The sequence below is a fragment of the Dendrobates tinctorius genome, unplaced genomic scaffold (genome assembly GCF_039654945.1).
Source record: "Dendrobates tinctorius isolate UK_male_01 unplaced genomic scaffold, ASM3965494v1 ptg000241l, whole genome shotgun sequence".
In the NCBI taxonomy this organism is placed as follows: domain Eukaryota; kingdom Metazoa; phylum Chordata; class Amphibia; order Anura; family Dendrobatidae; genus Dendrobates; species Dendrobates tinctorius.
The window spans coordinates 6,646,231-6,673,882 of record NW_027361908.1 but is presented as its reverse complement, the minus strand read 5'-3'; the positions used below and the strand labels follow the sequence as shown (position 1 = coordinate 6,673,882).

Below are 27,652 nucleotides of genomic sequence, written 5' to 3'. Positions count from 1 at the left end.
AGACTTAATAGCTGTCTACAAATATCTAAAGGGCTGTCACATTGTAGAAGGATCAACTTTATTCTCATTTGCACAAGGAAAGACTAGAAGCAATGGGATGAAACTGAATGGGAGGAGACACATATTAGATATTAGAAAAAACTTTTTGACAGTTAGAGTGATCAATGAGTGGAACAGGCTGCCACGAGTAGTGGTGAGTTCTCCTTCAATGGAAGTCTTCAAACAGAGGCTGGACAGACATCTGACTGGGATGATTTAGCGAATCCTGCTTTGAGCACGGGGTTGGACCAGATGGCCCAGGAGGTCCCTTCCAACTCTACGATTCTATGATTCTATGTACGATACATGTGAATGCAATTTTCAAAACACGATTCACATAGATTTTCGCTGCTATGAATTTACGGTCATACAGCAGAGATTCACTTCCCATGTATGCATAAAGTATGGAGGATGTACAGCATAATAGGCAAATCCACAAAACAATTCGCATATAACAAAGGTTATTAAACCTATATGCATAATAAGAAAACTTACCTTCACGAACAGGAGAAAAAATGTCACCTAGGCTACTTCTTCCAAAGGGATCTATTGACTGCAAGTCGGATGACTGAGCATGGTCTGTTTCTTTTGACGGTATTACATCAAGACTTGTACTATGTGGAATACCTAAAAGCAAATAAGGAAAACAAAATTTAGTAAAGAAAAAAAAATGTGATGATCAGATGACAAAGATTGGACCTCATTTTTTAAAAGAACACTATGTTACCCATAACAACCAAGAACATTGCAGCTTCAAATTTCACAGAGCAATGGTTACTATGGCCAACAAGAAAGTTTTTCATACTCCGCAAGCTATATAACTGAGATCCTTTGAATTAAATATCTTGGAAATATTCTGAATGGGTCCACAAATCTGACACTAATTGTTGTACTGGCCCTGTGCTGTCCATGTAACATGCAAAAGAAGGGACGCATTGGTCTCCATGTCCATAGGAATCAACACGACAGCAGGCATGCGATTTACCAGTGTCTACTTGCCAGATTTCCTTCCCAAACTGCATTCATTCACTTCTGCACATATATACCGTAATGCTGTAGCTGTACCAGAGTCTGTACCATTCTGAAGTTTAGGTTCTTTAGGAAGTCTGGCAACACTATCTTTGTCTTTGGTTAAGAAGTTAAAGCTTTACTTAAAATCAGAAAACCCTCTTAACCCCTTCATGACCGGAGATATTTTCATTTTTGCATTTTTGTTTTTTGCTCCCCTTCTTCTAAGAGCCATAACTTTTTTTTATTTTTTAGTAAAAAATGGCCACGTGAGGGCTTGTTTTTTTGCGGGATGAGTCGTACTTTTGAACGACTCCATTGGTTTTAACATATCGTGTATTGGAAATATGGATTTTTGTGAGTATTCACCGTAAAATCCTTTTCTCCGAGACGCTCATTGGGGGACACAGAGACTGTGGGTGTGTGCTACTGTCATCTGGAGGCTGACACTAGGCATACAAAAAACAAGTTAGCTCCTCCGCCGCCGCATACACCCTCGCCCCGATAGCGGGCGGAAACCAGTCTAGTGCAAAAGCAGTAGGAGAACATCCAAAAATTAGCCTTAACGCAGAAAATCATATGTCTGAAAAAGGACCACCCTACATTAAATAAGAATTATACTAATTAAATAAACAAGAGCCAACTGGCTATCAGGGTGGGTGCTGTGTCCCCCAATGAGCGTCTCGGAGAAAAGGATTTTACGGCGAGTACTCACAAAAATCCATGTTTCTCCTTCGTCTCATTGGGGGACACAGACTGTGGGACGTCCTAAAGCAGTCCCTGGGTGGGAGGACAACTCACCGATCCAAGCCGCATGCCCTCCTGTCTAAAGGTGTGCCACTGCTGCTTGGAGAATTTTCCTACCCAGGCTCGCACCCGACGAGGCCTGAGTATGCACATTGTAATGCTTACAAAAAGTGTGCAGGCTGGACCAGGTTGCTGCTTTGCATACCTGCTCTGCCGAAGCCTGGTGCCGAAGCACCCAAGAGGCGCCCACTGCCCGAGTAGACTGCGCCCCTATCCCTGTTGGAATCGGTGCGCCACTAATACGGTAAGCCTCCTGAATAGTTAGGCGAATCCATCCGGCTATGGTTGACCGTGAGGCTGCGAGACCCTTCCTGCGCCCTTCAGGAATTACAAACGAGTCCGTCTGGCGAAAAGGTGCTGTCCTTGACACGTACCTTCTGAGAGCTCTTACCAGATCTAAAGAGTGGAGCGCCCTTTCCACTCTGTGTACTGGCGCTGGACAAAACGAAGGCAGAACAATGTCCTCATTAATATGGAAAGAGGACACGACCTTCGGCAGAAAAGGCAGCGGTGGTCTAAGGACTACTTTATCCTTAAAAAAAGTCAGAAAAGGAGCTCTGCAAGATAATGCTCCTAACTCCGAGACCCGCCTAATGGAAGTTATGGCTACCAAGAATACCACCTTCCTGGAGAGATATGACAATGAAATTTCCTGTAAGGGTTCAAACGGGGCTTCCTGTAGGACACCCAGGACCAGGTTAAGGTCCCAGGCGTCTATGGGTGCTCTATAGGGGGGCACCAAATGAGAGACCCCCTGAATGAACGTCCTGACCTGCATATTGGTAGCGATCTTTCGCTGAAAAAGGACCGACAAGGCCGAAATCTGCCTCCTAAGGGAACTTGGCGCCAACCCTGCGTCCAGGCCGGACTGCAGAAAATCCAGGATGTTGGGTACCGAAAAGGATAATGGCGCAACCCCGTGTTCTCGACACCAATGAAAGAAAACCTTCCACGTGTTATGATAAATTTTCGCCGAGTCCGGCTTCCGGGCGCTAACCATTGTCGCAACCACTTCACGCCCAAATCCCGCCTGGGTCAGAATCCAAGATTCAACGGCCATGCCGTCAAACACAGGGCCCCTAAGTTCGGGTTGCTGATCGGCCCCTGAGACAGTAAGTCTGGCCGTTCCGGTATACGCCAAGGCACGTCTGCGAGGAGCTGCACTAGATCCGCGTACCATACTCGACGGGGCCAGTCCGGGGCCAGCAGAATTGCCGGGACCCCCTCTGACTTGATCTTTCTGATGACCCTTGGGAGAAGCGGCAGTGGGGGAAACAGGTATGGGAGCCGAAACTGGCTCCACGGTAGGACCAACGCATCCACCGCGATCGCTCGCGGGTCCTGAGACCGAGCGACAAACGTGCTCACCTTGGCGTTCTCCCTGGACGCCATCAGATCCACGTCTGGAGTCCCCCACCGTTGGCAAATCTGCTGGAAGACCTCGGGGTGAAGGGACCATTCCCCGGCCGCGACGCCCTGTCGGCTTAGGAAATCTGCTGCCCAATTTTCCACACCTGGTATGTGAACTGCTGAGATTACCGAGTGGTGCCTCTCGGCCCAACGGAGCACATGTTCTATCTCGCGCATGGTTGCCCTGCTGCGCGTGCCTCCCTGGTGATTCACGTACGCCACTACCGTGGCGTTGTCTGACTGAACTCGGGCTGGGCGTCCTGCTAGCAAGTGCTGAAAACGCTGCAGCGCCAACCACACCGCTCGAATCTCCAACAGGTTGATCGGCAGACGAGCCTCCTGAGGCGACCATTGCCCCTGGGCCGTGTGATGCCGGAAGATTGCCCCCCAGCCGAAAAGACTTGCATCGGTCGTGATCACCAACCAATGATCTGGGGGAAAAGGCTTCCCCTGACGAAGAGAGGAGTCGTGTGTCCACCATTGAAGCGCCCGTCGAACCTGAGAGGGCAACCTGCACTGATGAACGAGGGAGAACGACCTCCCGTCCCAAGCCGCTAAGAGAGCATGCTACAGGGGACGGAGATGAAATTGAGCAAACGGAATTGCTTCCATCGCCGCCACCATCCTTCCTAGAACCCTCATCCCGAACCGGATAGTGTGAGGGCCCGGTTGTTGAAGACTTCGGACTCCCTGCCGGAGCGCGCCCGAGCCTTGTCCTGAGGGAGAATTACCAACCCGCGGGAAGTGTCGAAAATCATCCCCAGGAATAAAATCCTCTGAGCTGGGTTAAGGGAAGATTTCTTCCCGTTGATCAACCATCCTAGGCGAGATAGGGTATCCAGTGTGATGCTCATTCTCTTCGCATGCCTGAAAGGACGGCCCCTTTACTAAGAGGTCATCTAAGTACGGCAAAACCACTATGCCCCGAGAATGTAGAACGGCCATGATGACCGCCATCACTTTCGTGAATATCCTGGGGGCCGTGGCCAACCCGAAAGGTAGGGCAACAAACTGAAAATGCCGGCCCTCGATTGCAAACCGAAGAAACCTTTGATGTGGAGGAAAAATAGGGATGTGCAGGTAGGCATCCAGGACATCGATCGAGGCCAAATATTCTCCGTGCTCCATGGACGATATGACCGACCGGAGAGATTCCATGCGAAAACGCCTGACCCTGATGAACCTGTTCAGGAGCTTTAAGTCCAGAACCGGTCTTACTGTTCCGTCCTTCTTGGAGACTGCGAACAGATTGGAATAAAATCCTTGGGTCTTCTCGCACTCTGGTACAGGGACAATGACCCCGTTGCGCCGCAACACCTCGATGGCCCCTAGCAATGCCTCTGCCCGGGATTCCGTTTTGGGAAGCCGGGAAAGAAAAAATCGTCTTGGCGGATCTTTGACAAACTCTATTTTGTACCCGGAACACACTAATTCTGCCACCCATGCGTCGTGCGCCACCGCGACCCAGACGCGGCAGAACCTGCGCAGACGTCCGCCCACTCTGCTGTCCTCGGGTACTGGATGCCTCGAGTCATTTCGCTGAGGGCTTCTGGGACCTGGCCCCCTTGATCTGGGCGGGCGGCCCCACATCCTACCCAGCGGGTTGGTTCTATACGTGACCGGACGCTCCTTGTCTTGGTTATAGCGAGCTGGGGTGGAGGTACTGGCCGCTGCCATCCACCCGGGGGTGCGAAATGCTCGAAAGCGCGCCTGAGGTTGACGAAAAGGCGGCCTAATCCTTTGCTGTGGAAGGAAGCTGCTTTTTCCCCCTGTAGCATCTGAAATGAGCTTGTCTAATTTCTCCCCAAATAGCCAATTACCCTGAAAAGGCAGGGAAGTCAAAGACTTCTTAGAAATAGAATCAGCTCGCCATAACCTTAACCACAAGGCTCTCCTAATGGCGATTGCATTTGCTGCCGCTACAGCCGCGCCATTAGCCGCATCCAAGGATGTATTAATTAAATAGTCACCCGCCATCGCGATCTGACTTGCTATCTCCGCCACTTCCGACGGCAAATCTCTATCCTGTAGGACCTTGTTTAAAGAATCTGACCATGACATCATGGCTTTGGCTACCCATGTTGCTGCAAAAGAAGGAAAGAGCGCTGATCCCGATGCTTCATACACCGAGCGAGCTAAACCTTCTATGAGTCGATCCGTGCCTTTCCGAAAATGCTGCCCAGGGCCCTCCACTCGCTCCAGCACATACCTGAGGTACTCTGTTTAAGACGGTGCAGGTACCCTAGCTCCGACCGCCTTGCCGGGGCGAGGAGAGGGACCGTCTGCCCCCATGCAGCACCGCCGTCATGCGTTGGTGGAGTCATGGGGGCCGCACAGACTAGTCTTGTGCCTCTGTGCAAGCCCATGGTTTCAATACCTAGGGGTGGACAGGGCTAAGTCTGGCCTAATGTCCCACGTCGCGGGAGAGGAAACGTGGAGGGATACTCGCACGTGGTCGCCCGTTGCTGGTTTGGGGAAATCGGATCCTTTCAATAGGATGCGTTGCCCCTGTCTTATCTTCATAAAACAAAAAACAAAGAAAAAAAATAGATGTCTGGGGAAAAGTCCCAGATATGTCCCTCGGTGCGGGAACGGATACGCGGAGGCGATACTCAACGCGTGCTCGTCCGTTGTTGGTTTGGGGAGATCGGACCCTTTCTATAGGATCCGTCGCCCCTGTCACATCTTCATGGCAAACTAGAAAAATTTAGTCTGGAGAGATCCAGACTGCGTGTGCCTCCATAAGACACTAAGCAAAAAACTGGTTTCCGTCCGCTATCGGGGCGAGGTGTATGCGGCGGTGGAGGAGCTAACTTGTTTTTTGTATGCCTAGTGTCAGCCTCCAGACGGCAGTAGCACACACCCACAGTCTCTGTGTCCCCCAATGAGACGAAGGAGAAAACGGGAAAAAAAAATTCCAAGTGTAGCCAAAAAGTGCAATTCCACATTTATTTTTTTTTTTTTTTTTTTAAACCATGTTCACTAAATACTAAAACTGACCTGCCATTATGATTCTCCAGGTCATTACTAGCTCATAGGCACCAAACATGCCTAGGTTCTTTTTTATTTAAGTGGTAAAAAAAAAAAAAAAAAATCCAAACTTTGGTACATAAAAAAAAAATGAAAATTTTTTCCAAGACCTGTAGCGTCTCCATTTTTCATGATCTTGGGTTGGGTGAGGGCTTACCGTATATACTCGTGTATAAGCCGAGATTTTCAGCACAATTTTTTGTGCTGAAAACGCCCCTCTCGGCTTATAAACGAGTCATACATCAATACTCACCCTCCGTAGCTGGATCTCCATCTTCCCTGCATCTCTCTGTTATCCTGGGGCTGGCAGATCTTCCTGTTCCTTTCCAGAGCGGTCACATGACCCCGCTCATTAAGGTCATGAATATGGACACATACCCACTCCCATTCTTTACCTTAATGAGCCAGGTCACATGACTGCTCTGCAAAGGAACAGGAAGAGCTGCCAGCCCTGGGATAAAAGAGATGTAGGGAAGATGGAGATCCAGGAAAGCCAGGAGGGTGAGTAGGAGGGGAGGGGTGTTTATGTACCGTTTGGCACTGCTTATGGGGCACTCTTGCACTGTTTGTGTGCACTCTGGCATTGTTTATGGGGGAATTCTGCCACTACTTATGGGGGAATTGTGGCACTGCTTATGTGTACTGTTTGGCACTGCTTATGGGGCACTGTTTGTGTGCTGTCTGGCATTCTTTTTATGGGGCACTCTGGTACAGTTTGTGTGTACTGTCTGACACTGTCTATGGGGACAATATGACACTGTTTATGGGGACACTCTGGTACTGTTATGTACTCTTTGGCATTGCTTGTGTGTACTCCCTGACTGCTTATGGGGCGCTCTGGCATTGTTATATGTACTCCTTGACTGTTTATGGGGGTGCTATGATATTATGTGTACTCCCTGACTGCTTATGGGGGCGCTCTGGTACTGTTATGTGTACTCCCTGACCGTTTATGGGGGTGCTCTGACACATGGAGCTTTCTCAGTGTCACCGGTGATTATACCATTATTACATGATATTATGTGATGACTGATACCAGGACAGGGATGAGGGGACAATGCATACCCGGCTTATACTCGAGTCAATAAGCTTCCCCAGCTTTCTTTGGCAAAATTAGGTGCCTTGGCATATACTCGGGTCAGCTCATACACGAGTATATAAGGTATTTTTTGCGTGACGAGCTGACATTTTTATTGATACCATTTTGGTGTAGATGCGATATTTTGATTGACTTTAGTAGCAACCAAAAAAAAAAAACTTAATTCTGGCGTTAATTTTTTTTATATTGACAGATCTGGCGATTCTGAAAGCGGCAATACCAAATCTGTGTATGTTTGATTTTTTTTTTTAAATTATTCTGAATGGTGTGAAAGAGGGGTGATTTGAACTGTTATATTTTTTATTTTTTAATGTTTTTAAAAACTTATTTTTTACACGCTACAAAAGTCTCCATGGGAGTCTAGAGGCTTCAGTCTGATCGACTCGGCTACATACATCAGATCGCCTGTATGTAGCAGAAATGCTCACTTGCTATGAGCGCTGACCGACAAACATAGCAATCTGGCTATGACAACTATAGAGGTCTGCTGGAGTCACTGACGTGTGGGATTTCCCATTCTTATAACTGCTAGTGTTCCCGAGCAGTAGGGTCTTAAGTGATCATACATTTGTCAACTTCTTTAATAAAATATTAAAATATTTATTAATACTGATATACCAGATCTAAAAAGTGCACCATTCACAAAAAAAAAAAAAAAAAAATCGGTTAAAGAAAACAAGACACAATTGTACCAGATTTTTCACTATTCACGTCAGGTTCTCTACTATCCACCGTCTCAGCTGCTTGAGGAGGTGCTGGTAGTGTTACACTGGATGGTAAATCTTTTATGTGTGCTCCACTTATAACCTCAGTTGACTTGGTTGGGACCTTCTTTGAGGATACCAAAGATGATTTACTTGAACCTTTACCAATCTACAAAAAATATATAAAACTTCATTAAAAGGGTTGTCCAGGCCTAACAAACAGGCAATTCTTGCATTTGTAGCACCATCATGATACATGGATAAAACTCGAGCATGCTCAGATACCACGATATCAAAGCATGCACGCTCATCACTATACATAATATTAAAACATTAAGATAAGTCAGTCTAATCTGCAGGACTTGTATTATAAAACAGGGAGAGCGGAGTAGATTGATATTTAGTTTTTTAAGAAAAGATTCAGAGTAACTTGTTTTTTCATCATTTAATCCTCTGCTCTTTCTGGGATTTTCGGTCCATTGGGATGTCCTATCAGTGATTGACAGCTATCTAAGCATACACTCTTACACACAGATAAATCCCAGAAAGAGAACAGGATTAAAGAGAACCTGTCACCTCGTTTCGCAGCTATAAGATGCGGCCACTGCCTTTTAGGGTTTATCCACAGCATTCTATAATGCTGTAGATAAGCCCCGGTCCAACCTGAAAGAAGAAAAACAAGTTTAAGGCTGGTTTCACATTTGCCTCTGTTTGCGCAGCGTTTCATCGGCAGCAATCCGAATGCGTCATGTTTACCTATCTTTAACATGGTGTATGCAGGGGCATGCGTTTGCATGAGTTCAAATGCGCCAGCGTACGCATGCGTTGTTTTTTGGTGTGCGGCGGGGTCCGGCGAACTCAACATGTTAGATTTATGGAAGCGGCAAAAATCTGTCAAATATGCGCAGTTATGCGCATGCAGATGAGTGTGTAAAAAAAAAAACCCATTACTGTCTATGGGAACGCATGCGTACGCAAGGACATGCGTATGCACATGCGTTCAATACGCATGAGTAATTTTAATAAGTTGGTCCAGGAAGTGATTCAACCGCCTGCTAATTGAGAGCTCTATAAAAGGAAGTGTGGACACAGCAAGGCCATAACTCTCTGGACGATACCACAACACTGGCTATGTAAGTATAGAACTTTAGAAAATGTCTGTCTCTAGTACAGGTTAACACTGTTGTACCCTCGGACTGCAGGGCAGCTTGAACTTGTTTGGATGTTAGTCGAGGTTCTTTAGCCAACATCCGCACAATCTTGCGTTGAAATCTCGTCAATTTTTCTGTTTGTACTTTGTACTAATTTTTTTTTTTCTGTTTTACTTTTAGATGTGTCAACTGTCCTGGTGCAGTGGTTGGCTCCTGGTGAAGTGGTTTTCTCCTTGTTGTCTTCTGGTGCGGCTTTCTGTCGTGGTGAGGACAACACTGTCTATGTACAGTTGTGGCCAAAAGTATTGACACCCCTGCAATTCTGTCGGGCGGCACGGTGGCTCAGTGGGGTCCTGGGTTCGAATCCCACCAAGGACAACATCTGCAAGGAGTTTGTATGTTCTCCCCGTGTTTGCGTGGGTTTCCTCCGGGTACTCCGGTTTCCTCCCACATTCTAAAGACATACTGATAGGGAATTTAGATTGTGAGCCCCATCAGGGACAGTGATGATAATATGTGCAAATTGTAAAGCGCTGCGGAATATGTTAGCGCTATATAAAAATAAAGATTATTATTATAAATAAAGATTATTATTAGATAATACTCAGTTTCTTCCTGAAAATGATTGCAAACACAAATTCTTTTGTATTATTATCTTCATTTAATTAGTCTTAAATGAAAAAACACAAAAGAGAATGAAGCAAAAAGCAAAACATTGATCATTTCAAACAAAACTCCAAAAATGGGCCAGACAAAAGTATTGGCACCCTCAGCCTAATACTTGGTTGCACAACCTTTAGCCAAAATAACTGCGACCAACCGCTTCCGGTAACCATCAATGAGTTTCTTACAATGCTCTGCTGGAATTTTAGACCATTCTTCTTTGGCAAACTGCTCCAGGTCCCTGATATTTGAAGGGTGCCTTCTCCAAACTGCCATTTTTAGACCTCTCCACAGGTGTTCTATGGGATTCAGGACTGGACTCATTGCTGGCCACCTTAGAAGTCTCCAGTGCTTTCTCTCAAACCATTTTCTAGTGCTTTTTGAAGTGTTTTGGGTCATTGTCCTGCTGGAAGACCCATGACCTCTGAGGGAAACCCAGCTTTCTCACACTGGGCCCTACATTATGCTGCAAAATTTTTTGGTAGTCTTCTGACTTCATAATGCCATGCACACAGTCAAACCGTCCAGTGCCAGAGGCAGCAAAGCAACCCCAAAACATCAGGGAACCTCCGCCATGTTTGACTGTAGGGACCGTGTTCTTTTCTTTGAATGCCTCTTTTTTTCTCCTGTAAACTCTATGTTGATGCCTTTGCCCAAAAAGCTCTACTTTTGTCTCATCTGACCAGAGAACATTCTTCCAAAACGTTTTAGGCTTTTTCAGGTAAGTTTTGGCAAACTCCAGCCTGGCTTTTTTATGTCTCGGGGTAAGAAGTGGGGTCTTCCTGGGTCTCCTACCATACAGTCCCTTTTCATTCAGACGCCGACGGATAGTACGGGTTGTCACTGTTGTACCCTCGGACTGCAGGGCAGCTTGAACTTGTTTGGATGTTAGTCGAGGTTCTTTAGCCAACATCCGCACAATCTTGCATTGAAATCTCTTGTCAATTTTTCTTTTCCGTCCACATCTAGGGAGGTTAGCCACAGTGCCATGGGCTTTAAACTTCTTGATGACACTGCGCACGGTAGACACAGGAACATTCAGGTCTTTGGAGATGGACTTGTAGCCTTGAGATTGCTCATGCTTCTTCACAATTTGGTTTCTCAAGTCCTCAGACAGTTCTTTGGTCTTCTTTCTTTTCTCCATGCTCAATGTGGTACACACAAGGACTAGTGCGACCACACTTAGAATACTGTGTACAGTTCTGGTCTCCGGTGTATGAACTGGAGCGGGTGCAGAGAAGAGCGACCAAGGTTATTAGGGAACTAGGGGGTCTGCAATACCAAGACAAGTTATTACACTTGGGGTTATTTAGTTTGGAGAATCGAAGGCTTAGGGGTCATCTTATTACAATGTATAAATATATGTGGGGACAGTACAAAGACCTTTCTAATGATCTTTTTACTCTTACACCTGTGACGCGGACAAGGGGGCATCATATACGCCTGGAGGAAAGAAGGTTTAAGCATACTCACAGATGCGGATTCTTTACTGTAAGAGCAGTGAGACTATGGAACTCTCTGCCATATGATGTTGTAATGAGTGATTCCCTACTAATATTTAAGAAGGGACTGGATGCCTTTCTTGAAAACACCAAGGTTACTTACCGGTAGCCGTTTTTGTCCGGAGCCCATGACGGCACACATAAGAGAGGGGATCCGCCCAGTCAGGACAGGAACCCTACTGAAGATAAAAGGGGCGGTACCTCTCCCTCGCTTCAGTTGGTTTACAGAGCATGAGAGGCCCCCCCCGGGTTAGTACACATGGTAAAACTATCACCACATTATAGCTAACTAAAAAAAAAACCCAAACTATAGTGCACACCAAAAGGAGTGAAAAGGGCTCTGGAAAAACCGGCTACCGGTAAGTAACCTTGGTGTTTTCCTGTCTCCCATGACGGCACACGAGAGACTTTTGTAGAATAAGACACCTTAGGGAGGGAGCACCGCTGGCAGCACCCTTCTACCAAAGGTTAGGTCAGTAGAGGAAGACAGATCAAGTCGGTAGTGCAAATATTTTTGATACTCCCGATGAATTGGGATGTGATAGTAGGCATCTTTTAAGTCTATCACTGCATGAGGCAATGCTGGAACAGGATCTTTGAGGCCGTGTTGATTGACTCCATTTTGAAGGAGCAATTGTCTACCCACTGATTGAGTCTCCTCAGATTGACAATGGTTCTCCAAGAGCCGTCTGGTTTTTGTATTAAGAAGAGGGGGGAGTAGAACCCCCTTCCTTCTTCTTGCACTGGGACTTCTTGTAGGACTTGTTTTTTCACTAGTCCCAAGACTTCTGTCTCCAGGGCCAGCTGTTGCTCTTGGGCTTTCCTTCTGGGTGTTATTATGAAAGTATGCCTGGGCAGACAGATGAATTTTATTTTTAAGCCATCCTTGATTATGTTTAGGACCCATGTACTGGGGGAGATATTTGCCCAGGCGGAAAGGAAGAGAGAAAGCCTTCCCCCTACCTCCGGCCCAATGTCATTGGGGAGATTTTTTGGAGGAAGTGGAGGGCCCTTTAAACATATAGCCCGATCCTCTTCTTTCTTTAAAGTCCCAGCTTTTTCTATCTCCCGGGGGACGACCCCTGTTAAATCTCCTCCTCCAAAATGGCTGCTTTTTAGGTTCTCCTGGAAATCGGGGAAAGCTTTTCTTCCTATCCCCCGCATGTTCTAAAATCTCTTCTAGCTTTTTCCCGAAGAGGAATTGGCCATCACATGGAATGGAACATAACCTATGTTTTGATGATAAATCTCCAGAACACCCTTTAAGCCACAGGGCTTGTCTTGCCGCGTTTGACCGGCTTGCTGCTCTAGCTGTCAATCTTGTGAAGTCTGCAAAGGAATCTGCTAGGAAAGCCGCTGCTCCGTGCACCAGTGTCAAATTAGACAGAATTTCGTCCCTAGGAACTCTATCCTTGACCTGGTCCTCTATTTGTTGTAGCCAGACACCATGAGGGCACGAGTGATACAGGTACCAGCTATCGCTGATTTTAATCCACCTGCCGAAGCTTCCCAGATATGCTTTAGGAAACCGTCTGCTTTTTTGTCAAGCGGGTCTTTCAACACGCCAGAGTCCTCTAATGGTAGGGATACCTTTTTTGAGGATCTGGCTACGGCCCCATCAATTTTAGGGACTTTTTCCCAGGTTTCTGAATCCATCTGCTCAAAAGGGTACCTCCTCTTTGATGTGGAAGGTAAGCTCCCTGACCTCTCCATTTTTTTCCATTCCCTGTCAATTAGTGCTTTTATTTTATCATTTACGGGGAAGGTACGTTTTCGTTTTTCCTCCAGTCCTCCAAACATTACATCCTCTAATGATTTGGGAGCTTTTTCCTCTTTAAGGCCGATTGTAGCCCTAATAGCTCTGACCAGCTTTTCCACATCCTCCGTTGGGAAACATGGACGGCCGCCTATGTCGCTGTCCGAAGAGGATTCTGAGGACTGAGCAGAGGAAGAGGAGGTGGAGGGGGACAAGGATCTATCCCGCCCCTTCTGCCTTGGCGAGGCCTCTGAATCAGAGCTCCTTCTACGGTTTCTTTTATCTTTCTTTTTAAGGGCTGCCCTTAGGGAACCTTTCACCTCCTATTGTATTAACTGTTTAAGGCTAGTCACCAAATCAGGGGTCTCCTCTTGCATAGTTTTGTTTATACAGTCAGCGCAGAGGTCTTTCTGCCACTGATCGCCAGTGGGTGTTTACATAGGGCGCATTCTCTATTTTTGGTTTTGCTGCTGGCCTTCCTCGACCCCTAGTGATCAAACAGAGAAAATGGAACCCCGTTACCATAAGGGTGACATTCACGTAGATCACTCACCACCGCTGTCAATCAGGGGTACCGATCTCGGAGGCTCCTCAGATGCACTCGTGACGTTTCTCCAGGATGTCTCAGAGTCATGCCGGTTGCGTTTAGGACTGCCGCTCCCACCACTCGAGCGACTGCTCCTGGTATGCTGGCGGCTCGGCCTGGCATCTGGCGAGAGGTCTTGCTGCTGTCGCTGCTGCTGACGCTGCTCGTCTTGCCCCACTTCCATCATGAAGCCTTGGGCATGAGTGCGTCTTCTTTGGTCATCCCCCTTTTGTAAGGGGTGATCCACTACACTCTCCGCCTCCTCCGGTTACCCACACAGCCCCTCCCCCCCTGCCATGCCGCCGGGATCTCCTTTCATGCAGGCACGCCCCTTTCCCAGCGTGCCCTGCGTGACGTCAGAGGGGTGCGACCCAGAAGCGGCCGCTCCTGACGCTGCGCTTCCTGGATGAGGCAGAGGGGGAGAGGGCGGCGCGGCAGCCACGGCAGAGCCCAAGGACCCCAGGCCGTGCTGCTTCTGCGCCCGCTCGGACGCTGAGCCCCCGGGGGACCCGCGGACGGCGATTCCCTCTCCCGACGCTCAGCGCCCAGGACCCTGCCTGTTCTTCCATGCCGGCACGAGAGAGGGGCAGGTACGTGTTCCTCAGTACACGGGTCAGGACAGGAAACCCAACTGAAGCGAGGGAGAGGTACCGCCCCTTTTATCTTCAGTAGGGTTCCTGTCCTGACTGGGCGGATCCCCTCTCTCATGTGTGCCATCATGGGAGACGGGAAAAGTATAATATTACAGGGTATATACACTAGTTTCCTTAATATTGCGTTGATCCAGGGAGCTAGTCCGATTGCCGTATGTGGAGTCGGGAAGGAATTTTTTTCCCCAATGTGAAGTTAACTGTTTGCCACATGGGTTTTTTTTGCCTTCCTCTGGATCAACATGTTAGGGCAGGTTAGGACAGGATATGGGTTGAACTAGATGGACTTAAAGTCTCCCTTCAACCTTAATAACTATGTTACTATGTAACTATGTTACAGGACAGAGGTTGAGTCAACTTTAATCCATGTCAACTGGCTGCAAGTGTGATTTAGTTATTGCCAACACCTGTTAGGTGCCAAAGGTAAGTTACAGGTGCTGTTAATTACACAAATTAGAGAAGCATCACATGATTTTTCGAACAGTGCCAATACTTTTGTCCACCCTCTTTTTTATGTTTGGTGTGGAATTATATCCAATTTGGCTTTAGGACAATTCTTTAAGACAAATTAAATGAAGATAATAATACCAAAGAATTTGTGTTTGCAATCATTTTCAGGAAGAAACTGAGTATTATCTGACAGAATTGCAGGGGTGTCAATACTTTTGGTCACAAATGTAAGTATAGAAGCTTTGTAAATGTGTCTCTGAATGCTTTTTCTGTTCCTTCTAGACTGGCTGACTCTCTGCTGCAGTGGGTGTCCCCTGGTTGTCTCCTGGAGCAGCAGTTTTCTCCTGGTCGTCTCCTGGTGCTGTGGTTGTCTCCTGTTGCCTGCAGTCTGTCCCTGGCCTGTGCTGACTGCTGTGCTGTTGGACTACTGCCTGAAATTAAGCATTTGTGTCCTTTTTTTTTTTTATCTACATTGTTTTTGGATCTTTACAAGTTTAGTTTTTCTTCTCTGTTCTTTTCTGTAGAGTTTCACTTGACTGCTGCCTGCTTTTCAAAATGTCCACAAGCGAAGAACTGACCTCTTCCCAGGGTGGACCCGACAAAGATTATTTAATCACATTTGCTATACTGATTGGTATGTATTGACTGGCAATATTCCACATGCGTTAAAACATGTAATTTCCTTACAGGGACCTGGCACTGATAAAGAGCAGGAGCAGTCGAGTGGAGATGATTCTTCCCAGGGTTGTCGGGGTCAGGAGGAAAGACGGGGTTTAAGTATTCTTTTCATCAGGAGTTGTACAGTCATGGCAAAAAGTTTTGAGAATGACACAAATATTAATTTTTACAAAGTCTACTGCTTCATTTTTTCTAATGGCAATTTGCATATACTCCAGAATGTTATAAAGAGTGATCAGCTTAACAGCAATTATTGCAAAGTCAATATTTGCCTAGAAAATTAACACTATCCCCCAAAACACATTTCAACATCATTGCAGCCCTGCCTTAAAAGGACCAGCTAACATCGTTTCACTGATTGCTCCATTAACACAGGTGTGGGTGTTGATGAGGACAGGGCTGGAGATCAATCTGTCATGATTAAGAATGACACCACTGGACACCTTAAAAGGAGGCTGGTGCTTGGCATCATTGTTTCTCTTCTGTTAACCATGGTTATCTCTAAAGAAACACGTGCAGTCATCATTGCACTGCACAAAAATGGCCTAACAGGGAAGAGTATCGCAGCTAGAAAGATTGCACCTCAGTCAACAATCTATCGCATCATCAAGAACTTCAAGGAAAGAGGTTCCCTTGTTGCCAAAAAGGCTCCAGGGCGCCCAAGAAAGACCAGCAAGCGCCAGGACCGTCTCTTAAAAGTGTTTCAGCTGCGGGATCGGGCTACCAGCAGTGCAGAGCTTGCTCAGGAATGGCAGCAGGCAGGTGTGAGTGCATCTGCACGCACTGTGAGGCGGAGACTCTTGGAGCAAGGCCTGGTCTCAAGGAGGGCAGCAAAGAAGCCACTTCTCTCAAGAAAAAACATCATGGACAAACTGATATTCTGCAAGAGGTACAGGGAGTGGACTGCTGAGGACTGGGGTAAAGTCATTTTCTCTGATGAATCCCCTTTGCGATTGCTTGGGACATCTGGAAAACGGCTTATTCGGAGAAGACCAGGTGAGCGCTACCACCAGTCTTGTCTCATGCCAACTGTCAAGCATCCTGAAACCATTCATGTGTGGGGTGGCTTCTCAGCCAAGGGAATGGGCTCTCTCTCAGTCTTGCCTAAAAACACAGCCATGAATAAAGAATGGTACCAGAATGTCCTCCAAGAGCAACGTCTCCCAACCGTCCAAGAGCAGTTTGGCGATCAACAATGCCTTTTTCAACATGATGGAGCACCTTGCCATAAAGCAAAGGTGATAACTAAATGGCTCAGGGAACAAAACAGAGATTTTGGGACCATGGCCTGGAAACTCCCCAGATCTTTATCCCATTGAGAACTTGTGGTCAATCATCAAGAGACGGGTGTACAAACAAAAACCTTCAAATTCAGACAAAATAAAAGCATTGATTTTGCAAGAATGGACTGCTATCAGTCAGGATTTGATCCAGAAGTTGATTGAGAGCATGCCAGGGAGAATTGCTGAGGTCCTGAAGAAGAAGGGTCAACACTGCAAATATTGACTTGCTGCATTAACTCATTCTAACTGTCAATATAACCTTTTGTTACTCATAATATTATTGCAATTATATTTCTGTATGTGATAAAAACATCTGACAAACACATAAAAACCAGAGGGCAGCAGATCATGTGAAAATATAATATTTGTGTCACTCTCAAAACTTTTGGCAATGACTAATACAATTTTTTTTTCAGTTTTACTTAAAATTCTTTTTTTCTGTTTTATCTATAGGTTCCACACCTTCCCTCCGGTGCCTGCTGTCCCTCTCTGGTAAGCTTGACAGCCTGCTCTATGGCTTCCTGAGCGCTTGATTCTAGTGAACGCTGAGCACGTTCAGCGCTACCTCTACTGTGATCCTTTTGCACTCAATATTGTCTGGTCTGACTTGCTTTAGTTCACTATATTGATTTATGGTTTACTGAGCGCTTTATCATAGTGAACGCTTGGTGCGTTCAGCGCTATCCTTACTCTGATTTTTGTGCACTTAATACCATCTGGTCTGACCTGTTCTAGCTTACCTTACCAATACTGATTACTTATTAGGTTTATTACATATGTGAGAGGCACGGTGGTATCTTGGGGTTAGTCTCCTTTTCTGCATTCTAACTGGTATCCGTGTATTTATGATAAAATATTATGAAAAAATTTTTTTATAAAATAAAATTTGATATTTTCCTTAAGACACTTTGGCTCTTTTTTTTTTCTTTTAGCATGGAAGGTTTCACAACTGGAAGAAGCCACACTCGACATTCACAACGAACAACTAATCCACCGTGTGCAAGAGCGAGTACCGTTGTGGGACACCTGTGACCGTCAGCACTCCGACAATGTGGTGATTCGACATCTCTTGGAAGAAGTGGCAACATCGCTGCTGCCTGGTTGGGACCAAGCCACGCCGCATGCTCGAAACAGCAAACAGTAGCGAACCTGTGAATGTATGTGCATTGTTTTCTAATTATTTCCCTCCCAACCCCTTCACAGTGAAGCAAATCAAAATCCGCTGGCGCTCGAGGAAGGATCGCTTCCACAAGGACATGAGAGAGAGGAGGTTTGGGTTCGAAGTGGTGCTGCTACAAGGTTCCAGAAATACAAGTACCACCGGGACCTTGCCTTTCTGAGGCCTGCGCTAGCTCAGCGAACATAAGTGTATAATATATAAAAATATATTATATAATTTTCCTTTTTAATAATAATGTTTAATTTTTTCCCCCACACAGAACCTGGAGCAGAACAACACATCCTGGATTTATTTCACTAATGTTTTTCTCTTTTCCACACAGAACCTTGATGAGGCACAACACAGCCCGGATCATCCTCTGTTGAAGCGGCCCCTCATCTACCAGCCACTGAACAGACGCAATCCCAATCATCCACCAGCGATGGAGCAACCTTGCAGACTTCACAGGCTGGGGAAGAGGCAGCCAGTCCATCAGGTTTTCCCCTCTCCCAGCCCTCTGCCGCTTCTTTTGCTGGGTTTTCTCGTCAGCGGCAGAGGGCCTACGAGATGTCAGGCATGCCCGAGTTTATGCAATTAAGCTCAATCTTCCAGGATGAGATTAGGTTGATTGATGACAGAGTGAAGAGTGGGTTCAAGGAAGTCACAAACGCCTTGACCGCCTGGAAGCCAACCTTGGGAGACCGGCGCAATATTTTTTTTCTGCAATTGAGTGGAGCGTGTCGGAAAACCGTACGCCTCAACTCCAGCTTAATGTCATGCAGGCCTGCCAGGCTGCTTACAGCCACACACTACAGCATGAGTCACAAACCTACAATCAACAGGCCGGAGGATATTACCAGCAGCCAATCTACTTTCCAGCTCCCACAGCACCGAACTATCCGCCACCACCACCGCCTCCAGTTTACAGTCACCACGCTGCCAAGTTCATCAACCCTGCAGCCGGCAGCATCCACCATGCTCCAGAGTCCAGCACCCATGCAGCCAGCAGTATCAACGATGCTGCCCACTCCAACAACCATGCCCACTCCAGCATCCCTGCAGCCAGCAGTATCCACAATGCGGTCCAGTCCAGCACCATGCCAGATGACTGCTACAGAGACCACCACTCCCACTCGGCCAAGAAAAGCGAGGTCCAAAAAAGAAAAAATATATTTCCACCAGGACAAAAACCAGGAGCCAAAAAAAACTATTCCCACATTGAACTCACCACCTCCATCCTCGCCTACCAATTTGTCAATACCTTCCCTTGTGTCTGTCTGTTCCTTCCAGTTTGTCTATCGATTCCCATGATTCCACTTTGTCATCTATCCCCAATGTCTCCACTGCCATCCCTGATCCAATCCTTCAATTTGTTGCCCCTTCCCCTGTAACCCCTTCCTCATCAACTACCACCCAATCCTCACAGCTCCACACCCCCAAGGTCCACCCCATCTCACCCTCATGTAAACCCAGACTCCAAAACCAATCACTCCAACTTTAACCCTTCTTTTTTGATCAAGTTGTGAAAATAAAAGTTGTATTTTGTTTGCACTATATCTTGTGTTATTTGTATCTTTATGCACCGCCACCGACACAAACACTTTATTTTTGAGGGAAGGTAGTTTATTATTTAACTCAGCAAACATTAGGGGTACATTTTAACATTACATGTACATTTTAACATCACATGTACATTTAAACATAACAGGTACATTTTACTTAGCGGCTTAAATCATTTCGTCTTGCCATGCCACACGTCCATTATCTGAAACAAAGTAAGCGGCAAAATTATCTACCATCTGGGCAACTTCCACTGTGGTTCTCAGAGGGTGAAATTGGTAATCATGCAATGTAACAGGTTCCTCAGGTTGTAAGCTTGGTCGCTCTTTTACCAGGATGTAATTGTGCAGAACACCACATGGTTTCACAACCTCATCAAGTGTCAATTTTTAGATTAATGGATGGCACAAAATGCGCCATTTCGATACCAGCAATCCAAATGCACACTCCACGGTTATCGTGCCCTTGTCAGTCTGTAGTTGAAAATTTTTTTGTGTGATTTAAGTTCTGACGAGTATGGTGTAATGAGGTTGGCACACATTTGGAACGCCTCATCCCCGACAACAACAAAAGGCATTGGCGGTCCATCAGTGTTGGGAAGAGGTCGTGGCGGCGGAAAATTAAAATCATTCCCATACAAACGGCCCATGTCAGAGTTTTTGAACGTCTGCGAGTCATTCCCATTATCAAATGAGCCAATGTCCATGGCAACAAATCTACACTCTGCATCCGCAATAGTCATTAGAATAATGGAAAAGTATTTTTTATAATTGAAGCACTTTGTTCCACTTCCAGCTGGTTTCATAATGCTAATGTGTTTGCCGTCCACAGCCCCCACACAGTTAGGAAAATAAATTTCCTGGAATTTGGAAGCATTTTCAAGAAAGTTCAGTTATGGGTTGGGGGAGGAATTCTTGCCGCAGAATGTCAACTAAATAGGGTTAGGGATAGGGTAAGGTCATTTGTGACAGGAGTTTCTTTTTCAACACTACGTACCTCAGGGTGACCAAGAGACGTTCCTCAGCAGGAGTTGCTCGACGGAGCTGTGTGTCCTGCCTGGCGATGGATCTTTGGACACGTAGCAGCAAGTCATGGAAGCTCTGTTCCGACATCCTCGTGTAGTCAAAAAACTTCTCCGGGTTTTGCTACAGCTCTGTGTACAAAGAGTGGTAGGCTCCACAGCTCTCTTGGAGTTCAAGGATGGGGTGTTGCCAATAGCGACAACAACGTTTTCTCCATGTTTCTCTTCTTCTTTGTTCTTGACAAGCAAAAGCAAGCAGCAGCCAACTTCATTTGTAAATTCAGATCTCCTAGGAAGCTGTCCAAGTTAAGATCCATCTTGCAGCTAGATACAGCAGCCAAAAACGAGGATTTCCTCAGTGCAATAAATATTATATATATCTCCCATGAGACACGCCTACTGGGTGTCTGATGTCAAGGAAAAGCTACTGCAAAACATTGGAAATTTCTAACGCATGCGCATAAACAATGCAAATGCACATAGAAACGCATACACGCATGCAAACGCAGGTTTTGGCGTCATGTGTAAAATTATGCAAATAAACGCTGTGTAAACATGCATTTGCATGCGTTTCGGGATGTGGATGATACACTGCGGACTCAAATGCTAATGTGCATGTGATGTGCCATCTTCATGTGATGTCATCCTGCTTGCTTGGTGCCGCGCTCCTGTGCAGGCATAGTGATCTGCCCTGTTGATGGCAGAGCAAAGTACTGCAGTGCGCAGGCGCTGGGCCTCTCTGACCTTTCCCGGCGCCTGCGCACTGCAATACTTTGCTCTGCCCTCAACAGGGCAGATCACTACGCCTGCGCAGGAGTGCAGCATGAAGCAAGCAGGATGACAACATTGCATGAAGATGGGAGGCGCCGGACCCGGACCTGTGACACCCATCGGACCAGACTGCCCCGAAGGAGAGTATAATAAAACTTGTTTTTCTTCTCTTTCAGGTCAGACCGGGGGCTATCTACAGCATTATAGAATGCTGTAGATAAGCCACGAAAGGCAGTGGCTGCATCTTTTAGCGGAAAAACGAGGTGACAGGTTCCCTTTAAATGATGAAAAAAAACAGGTTATACTAAATATTTTCTCTCAAAACTATATCAACCCACTCAACTCCTCCAACTCTTTATAACATACTGTCTACAGATATGTCTGCATTTTTGTTTCGATAGGTTCGCTTTGAAAAGTGGTCACCAGTTTAACCCCTTCACCACTGAGCCTGTTTTCACTTTCCTGACCAGGCCAAATTTTACAATTCTGAAACAATGTCACTTCATACGATAACTCTGGAAAGCTTCAACAGATCCCACTGATTCTGAACTTTTGTTCGTGACACATTGTACTTTGTGTTAGTGGTAAAATTAGGTTGATATTTTTCATGTTTATTTGTGAAAATATCAGAATTTTGGCAAAAATTTTAAAACAAATTAGTAGGCCCTTAAACGAAAGAGTTATGTCTCAAAATTGTTAAAAAAAAAAAAAACATTTACCATGTCTGCTTTACATATGCATCATTTTATAAACAATTTTATTGTTAGGAAGCTAGAAGGGTTAAAATTTTAATCAACTTTTTTTATTTTTTCAACAATTACAAAACCATTTTTATAGACTACATCACATTTTAAATGATTGTGAGGGTCCTATATGATAGAAAATACCCAAAAGTGACATTTTAACAACTTTACCCCTCAAGGTGGTTTGAACGTTAAAGACCAGGCCAATTTATACAATTCTGACCAAGTGTCACTTTATGAGGTAATAACTCGGGAACGTTTCAACGGTTCCCACTGATTTTGGGACTGTTTTTTCATAACATATTGTACTTCATAACAGTGGTAACATTTCTTCGTTATAATTTGTGTTTATTTGTGAAAAAACTGAAATTTTGCACTTTTCAAACTTGGAATTCTTATGCCCTTAAATAAGAGATGTGTCACACAAAATAGTTAATAAATAACATTGCCCACATGTCTAGTTTACAACAGCACAATTTTTTAACAAATTTTTTGTTAGTAAGTTATAACTTATAAGGGTTAAAAGTTGACCAGCGATTTCTCCTTTTTCCAACAAAATTTACAAAATTATTTGTTTTAGGGACCACCTCACATTTGAAGTGACATTGAAAAGTCTACATCAGTTTTTCCCAAACTCCAGTCCTCACAGCCCCCAACATGTCATGTTTTCAGGATTTCCTTAGTATTTCACAGGTGATGGAAGTATCATCAAGGCATCAGGAATTCACTCACATGTGTAACACTATGGAAATCCTGAAAACATGACCTGTTGGGGTCCGTGAGGACTGGAGTTAGGGAACAACTGGTCTACATGATAGAAAATACACTAACTTGACACCATTCTAAAAACTGCATCCCTTCAGGTGCTTCACAGAAATTTTTGGAATGTGGGAAAAAAATTAAAATTTAAACTTTTTTTCACAAAAAAATTACTTAAGACCCATTTTTTTTATTTTCACAAGGATAACAGGGGAAAAAAAATAGACTCCAATATTTGTTGTGCAATTTCTCCTGGAGCATGCCAACACCCCAAATCTGGGAGAAAACCACTGTTTGGGTGCATGGCAGAGCTCGGAAGTGAAGGAACGCCATTTGACTTTTTGAATAAAAAATTTGCTGCAACAATCAGCGAACACAAGGTCGCATTTGGAGAACCCCTGATGGGTCTAAACAGTGAAGTAACCCACAAGTGACACCATTTTAGGGACTAGACCCCTCAGGGAACTGATCTAGATGTGTAATCTGCACCTTGAATACCTAACTAGTTGCTTCACAGATATGTGGAGGAATACTACTTTTGAGGCACACTGCAAAGCTCAGAAGGGAAGAGGTGCCATTATTGGAGCTCAGATTTTGCTGGAACGGTTTGAGGGTGCCATGTCACATTGGCAGAGCCCCTGAGGTTCCAGAACAACAGAGACCCCCCTATATGTGAACTCATTTTACAAACTACACTCCCCAATGAAATTATCTAGGGGTGCCGTGATCATATTGACACCTTATGTGCCTTACAGAATTGTATACCATTGAGAGGTGAAGAAAAAATAAATTACATTTTTACCACTAAAATGTTGTTTTAGTCCCAAGTTTTCAATTTTTCTAAGGGCTACTAGGAATTTTTTTTTTAGACAACAAACTGAGGTCCATTTTTTTCCGAGTGCTCCAATACCCTACATGTAATCGGGAAATATTGTTCAATCACAGTGCAATGCTCAGAAGGGAAGGAGCACCATACTATAGTGTAGATTTTACTGTTATGGTTTGCGGGTGCAATCACCCACTGGCAGAGCTCCTGCATTTCTAGAACAGTAGCAACCCCCATAAGTGACCCCATTTTACAAACTACACCTCTCAACGAATTCATCTAGTGATCATTTTGACACAACGGGTTTCTACATAACTACATTTTTACCACCAAAATTTTGTTTTAGTCACAGATTTTACATTTTCACACAAGTAGTGGGTAAAAATGGCACCATAAATTTGCCCAAAATTTCTACTTAACGTGGCAATACCCCATATGTGGTTATACAGTACTGCTTAGCCATACGGAGAGACTCAGGAGGAATGGAGCGCTATTTGCCTCCTGGAGTTCAGATTTTCCTAGAAAAGTTTGCGGATTCCATATACAGAGCCCCTATCTGCTAGAAGAGCAGAATCTCCCTTTAAATGACTTCATTTTGGATATTATACCCCCTTTGAGAATTTATCTACAGGTGTAGTGACGATTTTAACTCCATGGGTATTTTCCAGAAACTAACAGCAATGAATGTTGCTGAGTGAAAATTGCAAACTGCCGATATAGTGACCAGAACGCTAAGGCTAAGTGCACACGTACCGGAACTCTCGCGGAAATTACCGCGAGAATTCCGGAATTCCAGTCCGCGGGAAAATCGCATTTTAAATTCCCGCGGAAAAACTAACATTTTTCAAGCGTAATTAGCTTGCAGAATGCTAGCGTTTTCCAAGCGATCTGTAGCATCGCTTGGAGAACTGATTGACAGGTTAGTCACACTCATCAAACATAGTGTTTGACAAGTGTGACCAACTTTTTACTACTGAGGCCGCCTATGCAGCATCAATAGTAAAAGATAGAATGTAAAAAAATATAAAAAATAGTGTTATTCTTACCTTCAGACGTCCCGCGCAGCCGTTCCCAGTAATCCTTTGCGAAAATGCCCGTGATGGCGTCCATTCTCGCGGGATCGCGATGTCTCGCGGTAATTTACGATGACGTCGTGATGTCTCCTCTCCTCCGGACCGTGGGTACCATCCGCAATTGTTCTGCTTACTTTCCGCATGGTGTGCACAGCCACATGCGGGAAGTAAGCGGAACAATGCATTCCTATGGGTGCGGGATCGCCGCGATTCCACAAATTAATGAGCATGCTGCGGTTCTTACCGCAAAGCGATTCCGCCGCGGGAAAAACCGCAGCATTAGCACAGCATTGCGGAATCCCATAGGAATGCATGGGATGCTTATTTTTCGCAGCAAAATCGTGCGGTTAAAACCGCCGCGGAAACGCGAAAAAAACGCCACGTGTGAACTCAGCCTAAGCCTAGCTCATGCTTCTGGAGACATGCACATGTAAGTTAGGCGGGCTTTCATCGCTTCAGAAATCTCAAACAAAGGGATGCTATATGTGGTTTAGTTACAATGTAGGACAGAAGGGAGGGGAGCATTTGGATTTGGGAGCGCAGAACTTGTTGAATTTCTTTTGAGAGACGAGGAGCCATTTCGCTTTTCCAGAGCCTTTGTAATACCAGTAAGGTTGAAGCCCACAATATTTCTATTAACAGATGACGGACATGAGTGGTGACTTGCTTTTTTGTGGACTGATGTCAAGCTTTTATTGGGAACATTTTACTTAACGTTTAGGATCACATTTATCCGGTCCTCTATGCTGAGTACTTGCTTTGGGGTTTCCATCTAAGTCTCTGAGTGACGCGATTCAGATGAAATCTCCGAGGGATCCATTCACTATAGTGAGGCAGCAGTTATTCTGGACTCCATCTGCCCTCTGTTCAGCAGTGTCTTACTTTTCAGAAGTGCAAATTACTGTGGCCGATGGCACTTGTATGAAATCCTAAAAACAAGGACACCACCGGATCACAGGTCCTATGGCATCCACATTACCTCCATCTGCCTCAGTATAGGGAATCTTCCAACGGAGGTTCTGTCTGAATCAGGTATTTCAGAGATTTACACAGAAACCCTGATGCAAGTGCTCAGCTCAGAGCACAGGATAAATGTGCACCTAGCCTTACTGCAATCTTTGGGAGGCCAAATGAACAAAACAGCAGGTGAAGAATTGGTTTTATTTTTTATGCTGTTCCTTGTGCGGTATAAGTGATTAACCCCTTAACGTCCAATGATGGACATAATCCGTCATTGGACGCCTCCCCATTTGGTGTGGGCTCCGGCGATGAGCCTGCACCTTTTCCGGCACATGACAGCTGATATGATCAACTGACATGTGCTTGGAATAGCCACAGGTAAAATCGCGATTCACCCCCAGCTGTTAACATGTTAAATGCCGCTGTCAAACTCTGACAGCGGCATTTAGCATGCACACGCAGGAAGCGTGTTGTTATGTCCTCCCATCGGAGCTCCTTGTCACATGAACACAGGTCGCGGACGGGTTGGCATGACAACCCAGGGTCAGAAGACCCCTGTGGTTGTCATTGCTGAATCGCTATGAGCGCTGCCTGGTGGTCGGCGCTCATAACAAGTGAGCATTTCTGATACATAGAGCAGGGCTGCAGCCCTGCTGTATGTAGCAGAGGCAATCGGACAACCTAAGCATGGCCCCCAAAGGAAGGGGAGAAAGTGTCTTAAGGCTCTTTCCACAGCCCACAGTTCCTTTACATTTGAGCCCTGCCCTCTTTCTAGAGGAAACCAGGTTCCCTGCACTAAGTAGGACCGTAGATGTGTTCCCCATCCGGTACCACTTGCATCTGTCGTAATCACATCTTCCACCGGCCTCAGCCATTGGACCTCTGATGCCAAATGATCTCTTACTGTCCACCAGGCAAAAGAATCTCTTACAGCTAAAGAAATATGTACTTTTCCCTCTAAATGCCCTTTTAACGATCTCTGTGCTGACAGGTCCTCCCACTGTAGCTGCCTTAGGTGAAACTGTGCCCATCTTACTGCCGGGTAAACAGGATGTTAGGGACACTAGCAAGGACATCGCCTTTCTTAAAGTCATTATGGGCTGCTGTATTGCTGATAGCCAAAATAATGGGACTGGCACGATCTTGTTCTCTGCTAGGAGACAGACCTGGCACTTGGAGTCCAGAACCAACCCGAGGAAGGAATGTGTCTTTTCCGGTCTTAGCTTTGACTTGAAAGTATTTATCACCCAGCCTAGCTCCTTTAGGGCCACAGTCACTTCCCTCACTTGTTCTACAGTGATCTTCCAACCTCCCGACTATAAGGAAGTCGTCCAGGTACAGGATGATAATGTCCCGAGAACAAAGATAGGCCATTACCTCCTACATTACATTGGTAAACACCTTTGGGGCCACTGACAGACCGAGTGGGAGAGCTGCATACTGATAGTGCCTGACCTGTCCCTGGACATACAGAGCCACCCTTAGGAACTTTTGATGGTCCCAATTGATTGGGATGTGGTAATAGGCATCTTTCAAGTCTATGACCGCCATGATGCAGTCCTGGAACAACAGCTTTATAGCCGTGTTTACTGACTCCATTTTTTGAAAGAGAAATTCACAACCCATCGGTTGAGCTTCCTCAAGTTGACAATAGTCCTTAGAGAACCGTCCAGCTTCTGTATCCAAAAGAGGGGGAATAAAATCCCCTTCCTTCTCTTCTACCGGGACTTGTCGCAGAACCCACTTTTGCACCAGTCCCAAAATCTCCGCCTCCAGGGCTAGCTGTTCTGCTGATCTCCTGCGGGTGTTAAAATAAATGTCTACCGAGGTGGATGGACAAAGTCTATCATCAGACCGTCCATGATGACACTTAGGATCCAGCGACTGGGGGAGATGTTCACCCAGGCAGAGAGAAAAAGCGCCTCCCCCTACCTCTGACCTGACGTCATTGGGGGGGGCTTTTC

At 45.7% G+C, this 27,652-nt stretch overlaps 1 protein-coding gene across 5 annotated transcripts in view; it reads right to left on the bottom strand.

The window, feature by feature from the left end:
- NEDD1 (NEDD1 gamma-tubulin ring complex targeting factor) overlaps positions 1-27,652 on the bottom strand; it is a 141,300-nt gene that overhangs the window by 64,835 nt on the left and 48,813 nt on the right. For all 5 annotated transcript variants that reach the window (XM_073556938.1, XM_073556942.1, XM_073556940.1 and 2 more), the window contains exons 8-9: positions 8,086-8,266; positions 535-666 (exon numbers count right to left, since the gene is read on the bottom strand). In XM_073556938.1, coding sequence (XP_073413039.1) covers positions 535-666; positions 8,086-8,266 — 313 coding nt within the window. The remainder of the gene's footprint in view (positions 1-534; positions 667-8,085; positions 8,267-27,652) is intronic.